The following is a 17345-nucleotide window of genomic DNA, read 5'->3' as shown; positions in this document are numbered from 1 at the left end:
CAAGAAAAGACCTACTTATGTGACTTACCCAAGGCTGATTAGCATTCTTTTAGAGTTCATGTCACCAGGGTATACCAACATCAACGATGTTGAACTTGTTGTTCCTCTACTATATTCAAATATTATTAATGTTGCTCCAAATGACCAATTACCATCAATCTAGCAAGTTACCAAATAAAAGACATGAAAATATTATGAACTGGAAGCCACGTTGGATCTTATGTAGCATGATTGAGTTTCAAATATAGAGTTTGCATCGAACTGGTCATTTGGTTAATATTGCAACAAAATTGTAAATATAGTGACATAATTAGAAAAAAAACTCGGGCGTCAAAATCAAAATTTGTGGTAATATAATGACTTTATTGCAATTCGTAAAAATAGTTATCAGAAGAACATGGAGAACATGTTATTTAGTTAATATTGCAACAAAATTGTAAAAATATAGTGACATAATCGAAAAAAAACACTGTCAAAATCGAAATTTTATGGTAATATAATGACTTTTTTGTAATTTTCACTTAATAAAAAGTAATAACAAACATAGATCTCACTTCCAAATTTGATTGTGATAGATCATTTCAATAAATTTAAATATACTGAAAAGGTAAAAAAAAATATTTTTAATCATATATAGTCTACTTATTTGGCCATATTGTTGTTCTTTCAAAAAGATCTCGACTTCTTTACTTATGACCAATAAGACACGAAACGAAATTGGGACAAAATTGATATTCAAATGTGTGTTCGTGTCATGTTCATGTTAATTATAAAAAAACATGATGTCGTGCCGTGTCGTGTTCTAAGTTCAACACGATATTAACATGTGTTTGTTGTATTTTATATGACTAAGTATGAATTAAATAAATTAATGGTTGTTTAATGTTATCTTTGTCGTGTCATTTGTGTTTTTCGTGTTTTAACTGGTTCGTTTTGATGTTACTAAAATAAAACAATATAGTTTAATTTTAAAGTTACAACTAGACCATATAAGTTTCAAAAATTATATAAATGATAATTAACCTAGTTTTAGCTCTTGATTTTAATATTAATTTGTCGGGTCTAAATATGTTCTTCTTAACCTTTAGATGTTTTCAATTATATATATATATATATATATATATATATATATATATATATATATATATATATATATATATATATATATATAAGAGTTATTTGGAAAACAAAAAAACCTTAAAAATCATAAAAATGCATAAAAAAAATACTTAGAGATCACAAAACTTTTTTTAAAATATTTTTTGGAAAAATCGCAGCTTTCTATACAAATTCGTTGGAAAAAAAAAATTTAAAATTATAAAAAAAAATTGAGTTATTATTTTTTTTTTCCAGCAAATTTTAAGAAAAAACTGTGATTTTTGATAAAAAAAAAAATTCAAAGAAAAGTTTTGTGATCTCTAAGTATTTTTTTTATGCATTTTTATGATTTTTAGGGTTTTTTTTAAGGTGTATATATATATATATATATATATATATATATATATATATATATATATATATATATATATATATATATATATATATATATATATATATATGGAGTGGTTCAAATGAGAACCAAAAAAGGTTAAGAACCGTAAGAATCTCTAACTTTAGATGTTTATAAAAGGTTTAGGGTTTAGGGTAAACCCTAAACCCTAAACCTTTTATAAACACCCTAAACCCTTTATAAACATCTAAAATTAGAGGTTGTTACGGTTCTTAACCTTTTTTGGTTCTCATTTGAACATTTATATATATATATATATATATATATATATATATATATATATATATATATATATATATATATATATATATATATATATATATATATATATAATTCCTTTTGCATAATTAACTTCTACATCTTTGAATAATGTATAACAGATAAGCCTCTCTCTTTCACACAGATATATATACACACATATACACTAAACCCATATATGTATGCATATATGTAGATATATAGATATATAACAATATACTTCTACATCTTTGGAAACAAACACCCCCACCCAACTTTCTCCTCTCTATCTCTCCGAAGTTGACAAGAAGCGGAAATGAGAAAAGAAGAGATGAAACGTGAAATTTGGGACTGTGGCAGTTCCCTTTACGACTCATTTGAACTCAAATCTTTACAACACCAAATTAACTCTGCCATCTCCACCAGAACCATGTCAATGCCCCACCTTTCCCACCACCGGCAACCACCACCCACCGCCCGCCACAATGAACCCACCTCCAAGAAACATTCCAAGATCTCCCGATCATTGCACAAGTTCCTGCGATCTGTTTTCTGGCCTAAAAACCACCACCATACCTCCTCAACAGACGGAGCTTTCTACGTCTACGATACTTCCAGAACTGCACTGTCTACCATCCCGGAGTCACCGGAGAAGCTGCGGGAGTTTGATGGGTTGTCGCGGGAGATGAAATCTTTGGTTACAAGGACAAGGTCCGATCGGTTTATGTCCACGTCTCTTGGTATATCATGTGTATGACAGTTTTACATAGCTTGAAAAAAGGTTTATTGTTATTTTTTATTTTATGGTATTACGTGTTACTTATATAATACAACGCATATAAATATTACACGTTTCTGTAGTAATGCTTTATTGAATTAGAAAATAGTGGTTTCTTATGTTTGTATGTTCTTTTTAGATAAAATATTCTTAATCTAAAGTTTTATTTTTCGCTTGTGTAGGAATATATTCTTTGCAGGTTTTTTAGAGACCGTTAAAATTTTACTAATGAAAAATATTGTAAGAACCTGAATTTTTTAGATGGTTACGAAGAAAATAGAGTTAAAATTGGGTTTGAAGCTAAAGAACAAGTTGACTTTATTTTTATATTTATCATCGAACCCAACTTTAACTCCAACTCTATTAACTCTATCTTTTTATATATAAAATGGTTTAAGAAATGGCGTGTCTAAATAATATTTTATCTCAAACCCTATATATTTTTATATGATCTTTTGCATAAAAAGTATATCCTTTTGTCTATTCTTTTTAGCTTGATTGTCAAAAAAATATCCTATAATTTATTACCTTTTTAAATATTTATATATTTTTTTACTGTAATTTTTATAAAATATACTATTATAAAATTATAATAAATAAACGACTATATTTAAAGTATAACTAGTCATATTTAATAACCTAGAAATGAACTATTTGATATGTATTGCATTTAGATTATTAATAAACTATAAATATAAATTAATAAACTTAAAGTATGGTAAGAAATTAAGCAACTGAGCACGGAACCAAAAAAAATTATATGGGATACAAATATTATCAATAAATATTTTATATAGTTATTATATATGGGGCATTAAAATACATCATATTATCCTTTTAGCTGGGGGTACACAACATAAAACATGTTTAAAAATAACATTTTTTATATACATAAAACAATTTTTTTGGAGATGTTGTAGTACCTCCAACGCCCCACGTAGCTCCGTCACTAATTGAGCATCGATCCGACCTTCTCTCCATGTCTTGTTAATATGTCCTGAGTCCTCACATTGCTTTAGAATAAGTTTATGTTTTTCGTGATCTTTCTTTTTAAGTCTGTTTAATTTCATTGATGAGTTGGGACATGAATTTTAGGTGTTGTTTGTTTTTTCTGAGACAAAATGTCTGTAGTCTGCGGACCATATCTGTAGACCTCTGCAGCAGGAGAGACGGACCAAACGTCTGCAGTCTGAAAAAAAAAGATTGTTTGTTTTTTTAACATCTGCAAACTACTAAAATAAACTAAAATCTAAATAAATTGATTTTTTTAAACTACAAAGTGATTTTTTAATATATTTATGACTTTGTTATAAATAACTAACAAATCTAAATCAACTTTTAAGTATTATTGTATAAAAAGTGAAAATAAAATGGTATAAATTAACATATATATTTGATAAAAACTAACAATTTTGGTCGCAAAATTATACCTAAACATTGTAATTAGGAATCAAAGAATTTGATATATAAATGAATGAAAATAAACTTCGATTTTTTCAATTAAATCAATTAAAAACGTGCCATAAATATTAAGCCTAAGAAATTGAAGATATTTTATTAATAATCTTTTATAAAATTTGGTACAAAAAATATAAGAATATATATATATATATATATATATATATATATATATATATATATATATATATATATATATATATATCATATTTATATAAACTTCAACGACCATTATTATAATAAACTTTTACTTATAAATTTGTCAAAAATATCATGTTTGTGTCGTCGAACTTTTTTTTAAGTATTGTAATCTTTTTTTTTTTCAAATTGTTTATAAAGTTGGAATAAATATAAATTCAAAAAAACAAAAAAGAAAAATAAAGTATATGTGTTTTTTAGGCTAGAAGATGTTAGAAGACTCTGGTCCACGTCTGTGCCAAGAAGAGGGCGCGCAGACATTTTTAGGTCTGTAGTCTTCAAAAAAACAAACAATCTGCGATGGCTAATGTCTGCGCGTGGTCTGCGCCGCGCAGACAGAATAGGCCAGGAAGATCTGTGGACAAAAAACAAACACCACCTTAATCTTCATGTCATTGATCGTTAGTTAGAAAAGATAAGGTTTATAAGTATTTGTTTATTATGTTTTTTATTTATGAGTTATGGTTGTTTATAAGGATAACCTAATTCAATACTTTGATACTAGTTATGACAAAGAAAAGATCATTTTGGGGACTGCTTCATAAACATAGATCATAATTATTATTTAAACTCTAGTTTTACTTATCTAGGAAATAATGACCATAACTTCATACATACCTAGACCCTAGTAGAAATAAGAGAAAATATATTGTCTTATGAAAATCTTCATATACTCATTTATATGATTTTAAAAATCCATACATACCCATTTATATGCTTATAAGAAGTCATATATTAGCCACACACACCCTATTAATCTTTTTCATTATCTTTTTTATCATTCCAAGTCGCAAGAACCAACATTCACCTCATCTCTAAAGAATACATGAAACATATTGCATCCCATTTTGCGAAGGAGATCAAGAAACATTATAAAAAAGAAGTTCACTAAGGCCCAAGTCCATTAGGGCCCAAAGGTCTGAAGTCCACTAAGGCCCAAGTCCTCTTGAGAGCGTACGCCCAACGTACCTCTTCTGTAAGCTTAGCGTACTGGGCGAAAGTTTGTATGAGCAAACGTACTACATGGTACCCCAGCCTACACACAGCTTATGCACAAAATCCATTAAGTGCTTAATACTTGAAGAATTTACGTCCCAAACTCAGATCTAGGTCATTTGATGGGTCCTAAGGCATAAAGTTGCCAACTTTATGCCTTTGCATGCTCCAAACAGACCAAATAGGATTCTACTTTCATGGAAATGACTCAAAATTCCACATAGATGGTCTTAAGCTCTAAAGGAACCAACTTTATGGACCTTGAACCTCAGAAACACTAACAGGGGAAACTCAAAGCTCCTGGAATGAAATCAAGACCACTAGATCTCATTCTTGGGACCAAAATGAACTAAAACTCAAAAATAAGAGATCTAAGACATCAATGGTCAAGTTCAGAGCTTTATACCTTCATCAAGCTGACAATGAGTCACAAAAGCCATATCTATAAGCTTTTCCTTGATCTCCATCTTTGCATCAAACTCCACTTTCTTGAAAACGGGTCAAACACTCCAAAAATGGAGTCCATACACTCAAAATGCCACCATGAATGATTAAGAACAATTTATAGGGTTTTAGAAGGTGGGGGGTGAAGATATTAGGGTTAGGTTATGAGATAAGAAGCTTAAATAGGTTACAAGACCCTAAAATAAGGCTCTGATCTGACTAGCGTACGCCCAGCGTAAATATGGTACGCTCCGCGTACTCCGAAGAACATTCGCGACCATCTTGGTCAGTACGACCAGCGTACTCCAAGGTACGCCCTGCATACTGCCTTCTTCATTAGTACGCCTCGTGTACTCTTTGTGTACGCCCCGTGTACTCGGCTAAGCCTGAAAATCACAAAACTTCCGTAGGCCATAACTTCTTCGTTATAAGCCCGATTCCGACGATCCTTATATCCACGGAAAGGTGACGAGAAGCCCTACACTTCTATCAACTCATACCTTCCTTAAGACCATCCGAACAAAATTCCATTTTCTTCACAAGCCTAAACTGACTCTTTATCGAAATACCCCTATGCTCCAAAACACGAACCGAACATCTGAATCACTTCTAATACACCACTCACAGCTAAATAGGCCTAGATCTTACCTTTTCAAAAGCCCTAATCCTTATGATGACCGATATTTGGGCCACACCCTCAGACTAGGAATCGATTCGGAACATGGCGTTACACCTTCACACGTGCAACTAGACATGATGATTAATTGAGGAAGAGGAAGAATTTATTAACAGATTAATAAATTGGAATAAATTATTTATTAATATGTTACGGAAATAATATATTAATTAGTAATCATGTTATTAATTAATATTCAATCAGAAATTAATTTGGAATTAATTTTGGGATTAAATGAATTAATTAAAAGTGAAAGGACTAAAAGTGTGATTGTTCAATAGTTGAGCAAGAGGGTCCAGAACCCTCCTAGGGGAAGGGTGGACAGTTTTTTGATGGTATATGAAAAATTACTCTAGAGTTTCTAGAATATCTTATCATATATGGATAATCAAAGGAGGTGTATAATTACCATATTTGAGATTAGGGTTATCCATAACATCCTTGGTGCACTATAAATAGTGATGGGTTTTATGCATAAGAACAATCCTATGTGCTCATACAAATCCTAATGCTTGGATCTAGGTTTCTCTATTGTACATTCTTTGATTCCAAGACTTACAAAACTAGATCTATCATATGTAATTCGAAATTATCATTAAGAAAACATATCTAGGTGTTTTACCTCTTCCAAGTAGCTTGAAATCCTTGTAATCTTCTTGATCTTGAGCTTAGAGTCATAATTGTAACTCCTCTAATGGTTCACAAGCCCCACAAGCAAGAAGGCAATATGAGAGAGGGTGAGAGATGCTAAAATCGGCCCTAGGGTTCTCTTGGAATCAAGTGTAGCCGATTTCCATAGCCTAGGGGTCTTATTTATACTGCTGGCTGCTAGGGTTTCAGTCTAAACCCTAATGGACAGCTTAATCACCAAGAAGCCTATAGAACCTTCTAGATTTTTCGTTCCCCCCTCAGTCCATTAGGTTTCCCAGCCCAAAAACTCAACTATCATACATTTGACAGTTTATACTCCTTTATCCAATTAATCTCTTTTAGTCACCAGATTAATTCCTAATTAATTTATGACTAATACTAATTAAATAAATATGATTTCTCCTTTAATATATTATTCTTATAATATATTAATAAACCATAATATTCTCTCTCTCTCTCTCTCTCTCTCTCTCTCTCTCCTTAAATTACCTTGTCAAGTTGCTTTGGAGAAGGCAACCCAAAAGGACCATGCACAACCGGGTCAAGTACATACCAAATATAGTTACGGGCTTAGACACTAATCCAACAGTCTCCCACTTGGATAAGTCTAGTAACTATATCTCACATATGAATTCAGAATCTGATTAGCAATTGTAGCTCTTATATTTCGCCGTCGACTCTATTCAGCAAATTGTCCTTCAGATAAGGGATCGTATAATCCTCTATTCTAGATATCATGCTGACAATGCTTATTGTCCAACATTTGTTCCTTGATCTCTGATTTGTTTGACATAGAATTTAGTTGAACACATCAACCTCATTCTGACCGGGCCCGACACATAAGTCAAACCAAATCATCAAGTGGCCAAGATATCACTTTTATTCTCATAGAATAAAAGGAACAGATCAACTTCGACTCATATGCATCTATTATTTACTAATTGAATCATGTACAACAATGTGTTTTATAACATCAAGTTACTGATGCGTTTACACATCATCAATGCATAACCAACCAACAAACAACAACCATATCTCTAAGTTTTAAGACTATATGATATTATCGCTTTGCGATCACTTAAGGCAAAACACCACGAAGTGATACCTGCAAATGTGGGTTTAATCCAATGCTCAAATCATATTCATAAGCACTCATGAACTTTGCAGCAAACCTTTGCTATGCCCAAAACCTTTTAGACAATCTACAAACAATTCATGACAGTCTTCATTCATATCTACTTCCAAAATATGAACGACTGTGGACTGTTTGAATAATCCTATCATTCAGGAAGTCAAAACATGCAAAATTGAAACAATAGATAAATAACCAACACAAGATAGTAGCTTTACTCATAAATAACACAACTTTATTTATTCATCAAATGTCAAGTATAAACTATCCATTACATGTTTGCTATCTAATCCAAACTTATATCATCCTTCCGCCCAATGCTCCTAGCGTGCTGCAAGTGTTTGACCCTACTCAGTCCCTTCGTAAGGGGATTTTATGTGTTTTCTTCTGATGATACCCTCTTGATGTGCACAAAAGTACTCACTAATTTTAATATTTATAACCTAACAAACTTAACTAACTATGCACTTATAGGCAGTGTACCTAGTCAGATTACAGTATAGCTTGGGTAAGTCGGGTGTCGATCACAGGGAACGGTGTTCTAATTAATTTACTCACTATTAAATTAATCTAATTATTAACAATTTTAAAGGGGTTTTATCTGATTTTGCAAGATCAGATGAACTTAAATTCAAATTCAATAATTAAAAACACACTCTTGTTTAGTTTGAATCCACTTCTTCCTTATGGCTAACTAATGATTACATATTATTAAGTTGGTTTTTAGTTGTATTAGTAATTTAGTTCTAACTTTACCAATAATTAACTAATTCATGTCAAACCATGTATGTTCACACATAATTAAACACAGAACTAATTATGATTGTAAATATGCTATGTAAGATTTGTTGTATAAATGCAATTATGATCACAATACACGTTCTCTAGCACAACTAAGCTTGTTTACTCTAATTACTAACTAAGATTGGTCAATCCTAGCTCTAATAATTCAATGTTCACTAAATCATTAGGTAAACAAATTCATGCAGTTTAATGGTCACTAAGCTACACAGAACATGCAATCAAGCAATTAGAGAAACAAACAATAGCATGCTAGGTTATACAAATCAAACACAAGCAATTTTTACCAACTAAACTTAATCCATAAACATTGAACTATTCATAAGTTTGAAGCTTCATCTAGCTAAACAAGAGTAGCTAGATTCAGCTGCTCATCATAGCAACTAAACCCACACAGCTAAAAGTAATAAAAGACATGTTCTTATTTAACTAAAATATAAACCTTTATTCTTTTTGGTGTTGAAAACCTTTTTCCAGAACCCTTCTTTCGCTCTGAATCGTCTCCTGGAACTCTTTCCTTCAGCCAAAGCTTCTTTCTTTCATAATAATCAGGAGAACTTAAATAATCTCCAAAAACCCGCGCCACGTCGTGGCCAACTTTGCCACGTCGTGGGCTTCAAGTAATCCGTATCCTCCAAGGAATCCTCCGCATCGCGATGTCTATCTTCTGGAAACCTCTTGCCACGTCGTGGCCGACTTTGCCACGTCATGAATTCAGTATTTATCGTTGAGTTATTCTTTTCTTGTCTTTCAAGCCTCCCATGTTCCACATATTGTCACTTTTGGTCCCCCTCTCCGAAAATCCTTTTAATTGACTGAAAATAACAATTTTAAAGTCATAAGTACCATTATTCTAAACATATTATCAATTTATTAATAAAAATGTACTTAAATATTGCCTAAAAATAAGTATAAATATGGAAATATCAAAATACCCCACACTTAAGCTTTTCTTGCCCTCAAGCAAATTTAAACTTAACTTCTAATTACCAATACCACATAGAACAATCCAACTCTAGCTCAGCCATTATGCCAAGACCTCAACGCATGCATTTGTGTCTAAAATTTTCCTAAAGTACCCCCCCCTCCATACTTTAAATACTCACAATCTTCATAAAAACTCGCCCACTTTTTCCGAACAATGCTCATTTTATGCAACCCTCCGAATCCATCCGCAGAAAACCTCCTTATCCTCAAGGTATTTTTAGTTGAGCAACCTAAGCATACATAATCTAGAATTACAATCATTCAAACCACTATGGAGCTCTTTTGGAATTCTTCATTTCTTTGACATTTGATCTTCGATTTCTTTGAATTCACCACCTTATTTGATTTGATTTCTGGTATCTTCAACTTTTGAATTTCTTGGAATTTTGATCTTTTGATCTTCACTTTATTTGCTCCAAAATTCTTACAACTTTACTTGTAATTCTCTCTTTTTTTATATTACATTTACCTCACTTTTTTCACTCAATAAACCTACATGCTTAAGCAGAGGCGCTCAACCTCAACCTTTATCGGTTAATGATAATAATTTTCCTTGATACATTTCAGGTTTAGGCTGCTAAACATATTGCATCCCTCAAACCAAGCGGGGTTATGTTTTTGTTCCATGATTTCACTAAAATAAGGGAGGCCACAAATGCACTATAACGTGATTTGGCTCAACTAAACATTTGAACTTTCATCGGATCATCCCACATAACACTAGCAATTATAGCTCAAATTATTATTACTAGATTCAATTATTAAAAATTTCAATTTCAAAATTTTCAATTGTTACTATCAAATTCTATGATTATCTAGCAATTTACTTTTTCTACCCCTACCCCACACTTATTTCATACAATGCCCTCATTGTATGCATAAAAATAAATCAAAATTAAAGAAAAGGGAGAAAAAGGAACAGGCTCCCCTGGGATAGTGGCGTGAGCATCTCCAAAAGTGTGGAAAACGTGCATCCGAAATATGGACCTCCAAAAATAGAAACTCGGTGTAGAATTGGGTGAATATGTAAATAAACCACGAACATGACTCGAAACTTCAATTCTTCAAAGTGGGTGTTAGTAAGTAGAAATGTGGGCAAGTAAAAACTGAGACACGTCGTGGCAGGTAGCTGGCCACGTCGTGATATGAGATGAAAGCGCGAGCACCAAGTTGCTTTATTTCTTCAAATTTCATGAGCGCCACGACGTGGCGCAAGGAGTCCACGTCGTGGGAACTGGACATCGGCAGAAAATGCCTTATTTCTTTTATGCACCCTAGCAACTTGACCAATGGCTAAATGTTTTAAGACGCTTCTTTGTAAATATACTTCCCAACTGTAACCTCTCTCCTACTAACGTACCCCACACTTATCTTGAATTGTGGGTTCCAACTCATGACTCTAAGCTTCCTTGACTCGACTAGACACGACTCTAGAGTTCACCTTATATGCTCCTTAGAATTCCAATGCTAATCTGAAAAATGGAACAACCCAAAAGAAATAAAAGAGTAACATCATAGTTCAATAATGTTTTACATTACACACCAAATTCAAACATAAAAAAAACTAAAAACCACTCAAAAACAAAACAAAATAAAAAGAAAAGGAAATAAAATCAATCATCATCTTGGTATTGCGCTCCACTTGGCCCTGCCCCATCATTTTGCGGACGCCATAGCTCCTCCCATGTCGGAAAATAAGGATACTGTGGTGGCATAGAAGGTGGTCGGGTCACACCCAAATGCGAATAAATACCCTCAGTAAGCTGGGTATGGTAAATGGCATGCCCCCGGAGATTATCCAAATAAATTCCCACCCGACTCTAAAAAGGGTCGGTGGGCACTCCCTGCACATACTGTGAAGTAGCACGCTCTCTCTCGACTTCACCTCTAGCTCGCACATTCCGACGCCGCGGTCTGGCTGGCAGTTGCTGCCCTGGCTGCGCCTCCTCTTGCTCGTCATCTATCGGCGGTATAACAAAACGACCCCCAACATTCACTACCGCTCGCATAACTCCCAAGACTTGAATGGTCAATTCGGTGTCCGGGAATCGAGTAAGATTCCTCACAAAGTCATGGGTAAAAATATGATACGACCTAGCAAGGCGAGTAACCAAATGCCCCCCTGTAATCGGGCTCCCGGGCCTAGAATTGGCCGCTTTCTTCCCCATGAACCTCGCCAACATATAAGGTAAATCACAGCAAACTCCTGGGGTAATAAGAGTCCATAAATAAAACAAATTATGAATGAGGACTTTATCACCATGATGCTTGTGATTTATTGAAAAAGTGATCAGGCGATGTAAAAACCGGAAAACAGGATTCCGAATTTGGGACTCACTCGAGTCACAAGTATTGTATTCATGGCTAGAAATACCCCTCCAGAACTGAACATCCAAAATACCGGGATTAAAATCCCGAACGCAGCCAAGCAAGAACGGTATGAAAAACGGAGATTGAGTCTCCACTTCGGTATAAAGCCCCATACGCCAAGCGAATTGCCAAAGAATACACTCTCTATAAACACCACCCAAATGAACCACAAGTGCCCGGTTGTAGGTGAAATCAATAGTGCGTTCTTCGAAGCATACGGTAGAGAAAAACTCCACCGATAATTCCCGGTATACGGGTTCTTGAATAGCAAACAAATTCCTCCACCCGTGACAAGTAAAAGAAAATTGGTCCCCTTCGTATGTTTTCGACCAATAGCGTGCCAACTCAGCCACCATTCCCACTCCACCGAGCCATCCCCAATCGATAATTGGGGCTATCGCGAATTCCCTATTGTACAGCCATCCCAGCCGATTCTCGTAAGTAGTTAACAATGGTCGGGGAATATTTTGAGGAAACTGATATAAGGGATGTATACTTGCTACATCAATCGGGTTTTCCTCCTGTGGAATAGCTTGTCGTGGTCCCATTTCTGCATACAAAATCAAACCAAAGCAGCAAACATCTAAAACATTAAAACATATTAAACGGGTTTGCCAGAAGTCACGACGTGGCCAGGCTACGCCACGTTGTGGGCCGCAGTCGCAAACAGCTTTTGGATCGGTCATTTTATATGCGATTTCTACCAAAATTAGTGCTTGGGGTTTGTTCCTATGGACATTTAAGGGACATGCAACCTTGAATCAACAACTAGTTTCAACCAATTTCATGAATCACATAAACCCTAGCCATGAAAATTTAAAATTGGAAGAACTAACTACAAATAATGAGTAGAACACATACCAAGTAGATTAATTGGCAAGAACTTGCAAGGAAATTGGAAGTAGATTAAGAAATTGGCTGTGGGGTTTTGTTGTTCCCGTTCGTGCGGCAGTATCAAATGGGGATGAGGATTATTGGTCAAAGGGTTTTAAGCATATGGTCCCCCCGTGACTTTTTAAAGGCCACGTCGTGGCTGGCTATGCCCACGTCGTGGACTTTAAATATGTTTTCTAGTCTCGTGTTTTCATTTTTACCCACGACGTGGCTGGCTATGCCCACGTCGTGGAAACTGCCTGATTGCAAAATTGTAATAAAATCTCACATTTTAACTAAATGCTATGCATCTCATTCATTAATTAAAGTTCCCCACAGCTAATTCTTTACTAATTATCAGTTATTGGATGATGAGTTGATATCTTTCCTAATTAAAAGCTAAAAAATTTAAAAAGAAAAGAAAATGCAAACCAAGCTCGGGTTGCCTCCTGAGAAGCGCTTCTTTTTCTTAGAGTCTTGAGCTAGACTCCGTGCCTTCTACGTTGAATCTTCTAGAGAGTCCACCACCAAGATCTTTTGTTCTTTGAACCGCCTCTTGTAAGCTTGAACTCGACTTTTATATGCCTTCTTTGAATTCTCCTTTTTAGCTTTCCCCTCTTCTTCAAGCTTGCGTTTTGTGCCCTTGGTTTGTTCCTTGCACTCCATAGCATCCTCCTCCTCTTTCACTACCGGCTTTGTCATTCTTGAAGTGACCTCCTCTTCATCACTTGTCATCTCCTCATCCTCTTTGCTCACCCAAAAAGGCGGACTCTTGTAAGCTATGACTTCAATCAAATATGGAACAGATGCCCTCGGTTTTGATCTTTTGACTTGATGAACTGCCTTGATCTCTTCTTCCATAAGCTTTTCCAGTTCTTCTAGCTCATTCTCTTCATTAATTGTGAACACCTCTTCTTTATCCTCTTGAAAGTCATCTTGTATTCCAAAGACTTCTTGTTCATCTCCAACCCTCTAAGTGAGCTTAGACTCATGGATGTCAACAAGATCTCCAGCAGTGTTAAGCAATGGACGACCAAGGATTATTGGAACATTGGGATCTTCCTTCATATCCAAAACTACAAAGTCTATTGGAAAAACAAATTTTCCAATTTTCACCAAAATATCCTCCACGATGCCCCGGGGTTGTGTCACCGAACGATTCGCCATGTGAATCTTCATTTTTGTAGCCTTCATCTTCTGAATCTCCAATTTTTGATAAAATGAAAAAGGCATCAAATTAATGTTAGCCCCAGAATCGGCTAAAGCATTAACCTTCATTTTATTTCCAAACTCACACGGAAGAGTGAGGCGTCCAGGATCCCTTATCTTTTCTGGTGTCTCTCCTAACACAACTTCTGAAGTTTGTTCACTTAGAATCACTTTAGATTGCTTCTTTAATTGCCTTCGAGTGTCTATCAAATCTTGTAGTAATTTCTGATTATCGGGAGTTTTGCATAAGGACTCGAAAAAGGGGGTATTAATTGGGATCCCCTTCACATGCTTTACAAACTCTAAATGCTCCTTCTCCGGTAGACTAAGTGCAGATCGGATGGGAAATGGCAAAGGTGGCTGATAAGCTTGAACGGCCTCAAAGGATTTTTGATCAGACATGCGCCACGTCGTGGCCACAGGAGTGCCACGTCGTGGCGAAGCTGGTTCAACAATTTTTACACTTTCGAACTTTGACTTCTTGGGTTTTGGATCGGGCTACTGTGGTTCTTCTTCCAATGCCTCCAGGAACTCAGAGATTGCATCTTCTTTAGTATCGATGGTCATTACGTGAGATTGGATCTTTACTTCGGGGTTCTTCGGGGACAATTTTTCATGAACCAGAGTGGCTAGTTGACCAAATTGTACTTCAAGGTTATGGATGGAGGCTTTCTGATTCTTTATCAAAGTTTGTTGTTCCATAATAGCAGAATTAGTGGCATCGTGTCTCTTTTCCGAAGCTTCCATAAACTTCATCAAAATGGTCTCTAGGTCGGGTTTCTTCTCGGCTGGCGGCTGCTCCTTCTGATAAAAGCCTCGACCTGTCTGCCTATACTTCTCTTCTTTTTGCTTCTTATACTCTTCATATGGCAGTCACTCCTTCTTCGGTTTCCTCCAGTCCTCATCGAATTTATCCCCACTAGAGTAGCACACTTGACCTTTTCTGTTCCCAAACTCATCTACATTGCAGTCCTTGGTCAAGTGTGGACCACTGCATCTCTCGCAACCCACTCTTATGGCATGTATTGACTGGTCCATTTGTGTTATCCTTCGATCCATATTATTCATCATGGCCATTACAGTTGCTATTTCTTCAGTTTGGGCCCCTCCTTCGCCTTTGATTCCATCTTGCCTAGGGTTGTGGTATTCGCGAGAATGCTTCGCGAATTCTTCAATTAGCTCCTCGACCTCCCTTGGATTTTTCTTTTTCAAAGGTCCTTGAGAATCAAGGAGTTGTCTTGTCATCACGTTGACCCCATCATAAAAGATTGACATCTCTTGCTGCACATTTAGATCATGCTGAGGGCAATTTCTGAGCAAGCCCTTGTACCGCTCTCATGCTTCGTATAATGACTCCCCTGGCTGTTGCTCAAAGTTGGCTATTGCCTTCTTGAGTTTGGCTATCTTGGATGGCGGGCAAAACTGCTCCAGGAATTGCTCGCGCATTTGAGCCCAAGTGGTGATTGTACCCGGTGGGAGTGCTTTTAACCACTCCTTAGCAGCTCCTTTGAAAGTGATGGGAAGCATCCTAAGCAAGACTGTGTTTCTATTGACATTTGGGACATTGAATTAATCCGCAATATCGTTGACTTCATCTAGATGCTTAAAAGCATCCTCATGATCTTTCCCGAAAAATGGGATGTCCTTTAGTGCAGTCAATATGTGTCGCTTCAGCTCGAATGTGGCAGTGACAGGTATTGCGGGTTGGACTAAACTGGGACCCACATCTTCTCGGATCCGCTTCTTGTAAGCTCCCATGGACATCTCTTCAATTGCTGCCATCTCGTTCCTTGGCTCGTTCTCGGGTTCGCTCGTGTGTTCTTCAAATTCCAGTTCGGTATCGCTTTCGGACTCGGTTTGGACGGGGGTATGATCCAAATGCTGAAGATTGCTCTTGTGCCTCGTGGATGAACTTGACTCTCCTGTCTTCTTTCCCGACTTCCTAGAAAAAGCTAACTTCAATTCTTGTAAGGGCGTCTTTTTCTTGTGAAGTGCAGACTCGGGATCTTCAAGTGGTGGCACCAAGTGTGTGTTTGAGCTTCTGGTCATGAACTCCTGCAACTTGCTAAACTAAAAACGTAAAACTGAACTAAAATAAGAAAAACTAACTAACAGTTAAAAATCTATTTTTTTAACTGTCCACGTCGTGGCAGGTATCTGGCCACGCCGTGGACTCTGTGACTGACAGAAAAAAAAAATTTTTTGCTGAAAAATTAACTTTTTGTGGTTTTTACTCCACAAGAAGGATCGATTAATTAAATGCAAATAAATAAGCTAAAAACTAAGCCGTTCCCTGGCAACGGCGCCAAAAACTTGATATGCACAAAAGTACTCACTAATTTTAATATTTATAACCTAACAAACTTAACTAACTATGCACTTATTGGCAGTGTACCTAGTCAGATTACAGTATAGTTTGGGTAAGTCGGGTGTCGATCACAGGGAACGGTGTTCTAATTAATTTACTCACTATTAAATTAACCTAATTATTAACAAGTTTAAAGGGGTTTTATCTGATTTTACAAGATCAGATGAACTTAAATCAAATTCAATAAGTAAAAATACACTCTTGTTTAGTTTGAATCCACTTCTTCCTTATGGCTAACTAATGATTACGGATTATTAAGTTGGTTTTTAGTTGTATTAGTAATTTAGTTCTAACTTTACCAATAATTAACCAATTCATGCCAAACCATGTATGTTCACACATAATTAAACATAGAACTAATTATGATTGTAAATATGCTATGTAAGATTTGTTGTATAAACGCAATTATCATCACAATACACGTTCTCTAGCACAGCTAAACTTGTTTACTCTAATTACTAACTAAGATTGGTCAATCCTAGCTCTAACAATTCAATGTTCACTAAATCATTAGGTAAACAAATTCATGTAGTTTAATGGTCACTAAGCTACACAGAACATGCAATCAAGTAATTAGAGAAACAAACAATAACATGCTAGGTTATACAAATCAAACACAAGCAATTTTTACCAACTAAACTTAATCCATAAACATTG

General features: G+C 35.3%; 1 protein-coding gene and 1 non-coding gene across 2 annotated transcripts; both read left to right on the top strand.

The window, feature by feature from the left end:
- The first annotated feature begins 2063 nt into the window (after positions 1 to 2063).
- LOC145060230 (uncharacterized) lies at positions 2064 to 2504 on the top strand. The gene has a single exon (XM_079007937.1). The coding sequence runs from the start codon at positions 2064 to 2066 to the stop codon at positions 2502 to 2504; it is 441 nt and encodes a 146-aa protein (XP_078864063.1).
- A 13107-nt stretch (positions 2505 to 15611) lies between these two features.
- On the top strand, positions 15612 to 15718 carry LOC145060766 (small nucleolar RNA R71). Its single transcript, XR_013686950.1, has one exon. It is a non-coding gene; the product is annotated as a small nucleolar RNA R71 (small nucleolar RNA).
- Positions 15719 to 17345: the final 1627 nt, after the last annotated feature.

This window comes from Lactuca serriola, chromosome 6 (assembly GCF_051521515.1).
Source record: "Lactuca serriola cultivar US96UC23 chromosome 6, Lser_US96UC23_V15, whole genome shotgun sequence".
Classification (NCBI taxonomy): Eukaryota; Viridiplantae; Streptophyta; class Magnoliopsida; order Asterales; family Asteraceae; genus Lactuca; species Lactuca serriola.
This window is presented reverse-complemented; position numbering and strand designations above follow the sequence as displayed.